Source organism: Egretta garzetta, unplaced genomic scaffold (assembly GCF_000687185.1).
Source record: "Egretta garzetta isolate BGI_Z169 unplaced genomic scaffold, ASM68718v1 scaffold329, whole genome shotgun sequence".
Classification (NCBI taxonomy): Eukaryota; Metazoa; Chordata; class Aves; order Pelecaniformes; family Ardeidae; genus Egretta; species Egretta garzetta.
The window spans coordinates 5,894,505-5,901,728 of record NW_009269999.1 but is presented as its reverse complement, the minus strand read 5'-3'; the positions used below and the strand labels follow the sequence as shown (position 1 = coordinate 5,901,728).

Below are 7,224 nucleotides of genomic sequence, written 5' to 3'. Positions count from 1 at the left end.
GATACGTATATATCCAGTGCAGATGCACAAGTGAACCGAACTGTGCAAACAGGACTGTGCCCCCAGCTATTGCTCTCTCTTGCAAAAATCACTGACAGCTCTCAATGCCAGAACAAGCTAATAAAAATATGTTCCCTCCTATGGCAAAAGGAATGACAAGCTTCTTCATTTTTGCCCTTAACTCAGACTGCAAACCAAAAGCAGTACCTGTAAATTCCCCATTAAATGTCACGCTGAGACTGTAACAGCAAGATCTACAATATGTTAAAGATCTAATGACAAGAGCAAAGGATTCGTGTACAGCTGCCGTTCCACCCCGCTCTCCGTCTGCTGAGCCTCAATAGAAAGGCATGCAAGATCAACTGTCAACAATATGTTGATGACAGAGCTACATGCACCCTCATCTAGGTGAAAAGAGGCTGTCATCCAGCTGCCTACATGTCTGGAAGGAATAAATACTGAAGGGAAGAGTTGGCTTAAATTTAATTTGAGAAAGATGGTAGGAAGAAGTACTGGAAAAAAAAAATTCTTTGTGAAATTGCAAACCTCTTCTCAGCCCATGGCCAGTTTAGTGCAAATCTGGTAATAATTCACCTTGGCTCCCTTCCCCCTACCTGACTTGGGCAGCATGACTGCATATAAATAATCTCAGATGCGGAACCATCTTTGCCATATTTTTTCTATCTAGCTAACCATGTACCCAATGGCACCAAAGCTAACAGTAGCCACTGTGAGGCAAATGGGCTCAAGGCCTTACCTGAACTGCAAGAGCTCAGCACTCCTAATACTGGACCTCATGTTAAACAAAAGGTCTTGGTGCTCAGCTTCACATCCCATGAAGTAAAAACACCCCAAATAGATGTCATTTGACTTTTCTTCACACCAGTTTGCTAAAACTGACACTGCTCCCATTTTAACCATTGCATGAGATATTAACACAATATTTTATGAAGGGATCCAAATGAGTTTTAAGTGTTTACAGTTTCTTGTAAATTCTGTCTTAGCAGCCTTCATGCAGACATGGGTGAATCGGTTAAGACAGCAATTTAACTAACTCTTACAACATACCATTCCTGCATCTATACTCAGATGTGCACATCTCTGCAGATCTTCATGCCACATGCAACGTCAAGGTGGTACTGCATTTTCCAGTTATGTTGAATACAGGTCTTTGCTACAGCACCCTACATAAGCAGTGCTTACCAACACGGGGTTTGGATATGCGCTGTTTTTCTAAAGACACATGCCAGAATCTGCCGATACGTAGAGCATATAAAACTACTTGGCCTCAACCAGGCTATTATGCTCTACTTCACATTAAAAGGAAGAATTTCCCATATCAGTCAGAAAAGTGTTCTGTCCCCATGGCCTCTTCCTAGTATCGAAAAGTACATGCTGTCTGTGACCACTTGGACTTTTGGTAGTCTAAGAAACATCTACGTGGTTTGACTTCTGCCAACAGTGAAAAATTTCTTTGGGCAGTAATTGAATGTATCCTTTGCAGTTACACTCAGAGTTGTCAGAAGCTCCCCCTGTCGACATGAAGATGTCAAAATCTCTCTCAAAAGGAGACACAAGGGACCACACCAATAAGCACACTTTTTTAACAACACATTAAGAGGCTGGTATGCTCTTTCTTGCAAACTACCCTTGTTTTCAGAAGTATGTTAGTTCATATGAACTCTTCCCCTGGAACGAACATGTAATAGCAAGCCATCTCCATATATTCTCCTAATCAGTTTTCACATTATCAAGGGTTCTGACAAATCTGGAACTTGCAGCCCAGTGAAGCAAATATGCACAGCCGTTTGCTTTCAGGCTTAAAGCCCCTTTGCTTGTGGCTGCAGGAGCATTCACAGCTCACCCAGTGAGTCAATGAGGTCTGGCAGTGACCTTTGCAGGCCACACTGCATACGCTCTACTGACACTTGCATGAAGCTCAGAAGAAAACAGCGCTCAATAAAATTGTGCATTTTCTCACATATTCTATGCATTGTCCTTGTTAAGAGTTAACAGGCTGAAAAAAAGCTTGGCTCTGTGCTAAAACTCCGTGTGCATTTCTGCTTCAGGCCCTTCTTCTTGCAGTATTTGGAATTCCCCATCTGTTTACAATGGAAGCGTACATGTATTCTAAGAGTTAATTCCAGACCTCCACAGCCTGAATTTCCTTCCAGATTCAAAGCACAATGCAGTATTTAGGATGGGGCTTGGTTAAGTCACCTTATCCCCACAAATTGTGTGATTTGCTCTTCAGCTTCATGTCGATCAAATTTTTCTATCGCCTAACTCACTTTTTGTATCCTCATCTTAAAAGCTCCTTTCCAAGTTTTATTTTAATTTGGATTACAGTAATCATGTTTGTTTGATATTTAGAGTTAGCTTCCTCTGGGTAAAATAAATAAACTACCTTCCAGCCTTCCTTCTCACTAATATCCACTGCTAACAGATCCAGGGCGATACAATCCTTACTCTTCTACATTTCTAGGGAACTTCAGCTCCAGACAAGGTTCTAATTTCATGTTCTTCTAAGTTCTTTAACCTCTGTATACTTTTGGAATCACATGGAATTCAGAAATCATCCTAGACCCAAGCAAGTCTGAAATAGAACCTCTTTATTTGGAGACCAGCTCCACCTATGCTTTCAAAATATGCTACAAAACCTATTCTTACTCTGTATTTTGAGTCCTTTCTCCAAACTTCCCATCTCTGAAACTCAAATATTTTCAGACAATTTCCAGTACCGCTGCTACATGTACCACTCCAAGCTAGAGATATGCTAAAAGCAATTCCTTCCCTGTGCTCTCTGGCTACAGAAAAATTCCAGGGATGTTAGCTACGTTTGCAATAAAAAAAACAAAAAACAAAACAAAACCCACCCAACTAAAACCCCAAAACCACCACAAAACACAGAGAAGAAATGAAGCTTATGCATACCACTCTTGTTAAAAGTCAACACTACTAGAGAGCTTTTTAAGCCTGTCTGAAAAATAAGCATGTTCTTTAGCAAAGTCAGGTTTCCATCTGAAATGCTAGGCAGATCAATCTTAAGGGAGTGAATAGAAAGAGCATGAACCTGTAGCTCGTGACTCAACCATATTTGATGACAATTCATTACTTTTACTCCATTTCTGAGCACAATTCATAACTGCCAAATCATGTCAGCCCTGATCCGTAGAACTCTACCCAATCTCTCTGAAGTATTAGGGTCAAGATGTATATAGACAATGCACACTTGTATAACTAAGATGCTCCTTAGTACAATCCAAAAGTGCTGCTGTTCTTGGAGAGAACATTTCTCTCCAACTCTGAAAATTACACCAGCACCCAGTGGATTTCTAGGTGCAATTAAATGTATTAGAGTTTCACGTAACAGAACTAATTAATTGCATCTTCAAAACCTCCATTTCAACAGCAAGATGGAGGAACCTCTCTGAGGAATAGAAATCCGTATTCCACTGACTGCTAATCAAGGATGTGGAGGAAGGGTCTTTCCATTTTAATTGGAAGCAGAAATAATCACTGTATTTTACTCCTCAGCAGGTTGCCATGCTTTTGCAGTGACTTACAGGCCACATTGCCAAGCCCTACTCTCCTGGTTCATTGATTACAAATCAAAAGGCATCAGGGAAGGAAGGAACAACTGTGAGACAACTTACAAGAATTTTCATAGAATCCGATGTAGCATTTCTCTTTAATTTCTCTCTTGGGAGTTTTGCAAGTAATGTAAAATTAAAATATCCACAAAGCATTGCTTCAGAACATGGCTATGACTTATTTTTAATTAAGAAGTTGAGTAACAATTGCTTTGTATTACAAGCTGTTGGCACAGAGGCAACAAGGATGCTTTGTGATTCTCTCTATTGCGCACATTAAATTAGAGATTGAAGAACACAGTTTCACCAGGTTTCCTAAACCTTTTTCTACTGCATGCTGGCCAAGATGCAAACAGGTTTTTACTCAACTGAATATGAATACAGCAGCACTGTAAAGACAGTGTGCTAAGGATATTATAAAGTTTCCCACTTAAAGCTCTATATTTACTTTGCATGTCCTGAAAAGTATTACAAACTTATGGAGCAGTCTTATTGTAAAATTCAAGACAGAAGAAATACCTGTAGTTGATATACACATTTTCAGAACTAGATGTAGTAGTAATATTTACAAGGTTAACAGATATGTGTTTTCCAAGCTTGGTCCTACAGACTGCACAAAGATGACCACCAACACACCAGAATGTTGAAACGATATTCAGCATCATCCCACAGGAAGGCTCTTTAACCAAATTAATTCAAACTGGTCTAGCTGTGACCCTGTCACACAGGCAGAAAGCTGAAAGTCCAAAGCAGTCAGAAACGAGAGATTTTTAACATCTTTAAACATGATGTGGGAAAGGAGAAAACAGCAAATTAGTTAGCAAATCCTGCTAGACTGGATAGATTTGAAAACGTGGGGGAAAGGTTTTCAGAAGCTAAAAATACATGTGCAAGAAAGATGAAAAAAGCAACCTTTAGAATGCATGGAATCCATCTGGAGGAAAATAATCCAGAGCTACAGCAGATGAGAAAGACAGGAGTGCAGTGATATAGAGAAAGTCTGAAAAGCAAGAGTGGGAAAAATTGTACAAAATTTTCAATGCACCATAACAGCAAAAGAAGAAAAAACCCAACAGTTTTTGACTGCATAAGTAAAGCCCTGTAGTCCAAAAAAAGCAGAAAAAAACCACCCTCTGCGGGCTTCTGGTAAGACTATGCTTATCACATTACGTACACTTAACCATATCCCAAAATGAGGGGAAAAAAGGAAGGGTATTTTGGAGAGAATTCAGAAGAGAAAAAAACAAAAGCTGGAAGATTGAATTACAAGAGAAGATTAAGGGAATACAAAGCATTACTTCACTAAATGGCGACTAAGAGCTATTTTAAATGGAGATGAAGAAATGTAAATGGAAGATTTAGACAGACGCTTACTGATTTAGCGGACTACAAAAAAAATCTCCAAAAAGAAGGGCTAGATACCAGCCATAGCAACTGCAGTTTAGAGCAAATGTAAAGAATGGATGAGAAGAAAGAATCCTACCATAGCTCTTTATAGGAAGAGACATGATTTTAGCTAATAGGACTTCTCGATCTTAACTACTTATGATATGGTAAAAAGACTGTGGGGAAAGGATACTCCTGTATCTGGTAGTAAAAGCTATGTATTTCATTAGGATCTTAAAATGACTGAAAAAAGAAACAGCTCCAGGGCATACTAGACTGTTAAAAGGATCTAACAGGATCCTTGTAGTGAGTGATCTTATCATATCCACGCAGCTTTCACCAATCATACCTGCTAACCAAATTGTGCTTTTCTCATAAATAATTAATTTCTTCCTCTTACCTGAAGAGGCTTGTACCAGAATGGTAGCTAAGAACCAGGACTGAAAAAGTGCTGACTGGTGCACCAAAGAATATCCTCATCATTGATTTTCCCTTGCATTATAACACGGAGCAGATGACGATAATAAGCAAGACTTTTATATCAGCTGATAAAGCAGCTCATGTAATGACGCAGCTGAGATGACCCTCTCTGAATCATGATCAGTCTGGAGAGCAACTATAGAGTCTGAAGGTGAATCAAGCAAATTCTCCCAGAGACAAGTCTCTCCCCAGGGATGGGCCACTAGATGAATGGTTCAGTGCAACCCCTGTACAGTGGGAAAGCTCTGCCAAAAGTCATAATAATTGGAGGGGCCTTTTAAAAAAGATAATTTTTTTTTTAAAAAAAAGTGGGGGTGGGGAAGAGAGAGATATAGACAGAGGGGAAAAAAAGCTGCTCATGGAATGAATTCCACTATGATCAAGTTATCCCCCAAAGTGAAAAGGTTTGAATAGCTATTTTTCATCTCCTGCAACAAAAGTCACCTGAATACATGGCCTAAAACTTGAATCCAGCACAAGTTTCAGCTTTAGAAATTATCTAGTTCTGCTTTCTGTGCATTATCAACTGGACACAGCTTTTTCCATCCCAAACTATGACTGAATGGCTGTTGTGCTCTGCTGATGAACTAAATAAGACACACATTCTCTTAACTCTATTTGCCAGTTTGCAAAAAGATGAAGGTTTTTCCTCACATACTTAAACGAGTCAGTGCAGGTCACAGCTCAGCTCTCCCACAAATCAGAAGTACAGAGAGATAATTCCATTACCAAAAGAGGCCTACATATATATATATAGAAAGCTCATTAATAAATAGCCAACAAAAGCCTGTTTGGCAAAAGTACGGTAAGCCTCACCTTCAGTCTGCAAGTATGATGTGAAGCTTGGCTCTTACCCTTCCTGAAACTGCTGGTGGCCTCTCCTAGAGGTTAGCCACTTTTAGGAATGTTAGGAAATGATCCTGAAACCTCAGCTGAAAAAATCCCTCAGCAAAGCCAACTGTAGTATCACAAGCAATATGCATATTACCCTAAGTAGTACAGAAGACCTACTAGGTACTATGAGTGACATCTAGACTTAGGATACCACAAACAACATGGAATACCTTTGTTTGTCATCATATTTTAAACCAGAGTAAAGTTTCACAATTCTGTTATACTTATGTTCTGCTGCCATGTTTGCATACCTCTGTAGTTAAATTCCTTCACATGTTTATTATTCAAGTAGGCCTGGAGCATGCTACCTCTTTGGTATCATAACACAGCAACCACCTGCTATGCTAGAGCCAAAAAGACAAAATCACTGATGAAAACGCATAGAAACAGAATACACATACACTCACCCTCATAGAGGTTTCTCCACCGTGAGGCTGTTGCAGCCTGAAGACTTGAGCAACCATGTGTTCTGTGGAGGGGTGCAACAGGATACGTCGGGAAGCCAGTCCCACCATTACGTACCTGCCCATTGGAGACAGGCTCACAGAAATGGCATTAGGGCCTATAAAGAGAAGAGGAGTTATTTCTCTCACAGGTTGACATCTCTCCACATGCCCCATCCTCACAGCTTCTTCATTCCCTTCCAGCATTCCCATAATGTACGGCATACTAAGCTCACTCTTATAAGGGGTAGAGAAAAATGAGGAGACCTGCACAAGAACAAATTTTGTGAGACATTACCTTGCAGCAAGTGTCCTCCCACTAAGACAATGAAGTTCTTTAAGGAAAAAAACCCTATCCCTTAGCAGCTCCCCCAGGAGCCTCCCCTCAAGATTCTCCCCAGCAGTACTACATTTGTGGCTGGTTGGAA

At 40.0% G+C, this 7,224-nt stretch overlaps 1 protein-coding gene across 1 annotated transcript in view; it reads right to left on the bottom strand.

Annotated features, from left to right (window-relative positions):
- Positions 1-7,224, bottom strand: part of AMBRA1 (autophagy and beclin 1 regulator 1) — a 124,375-nt gene that overhangs the window by 35,622 nt on the left and 81,529 nt on the right. The window contains 1 exon segment of the mRNA XM_035902903.1: positions 6,761-6,915. Coding sequence (XP_035758796.1) covers positions 6,761-6,915 — 155 coding nt within the window.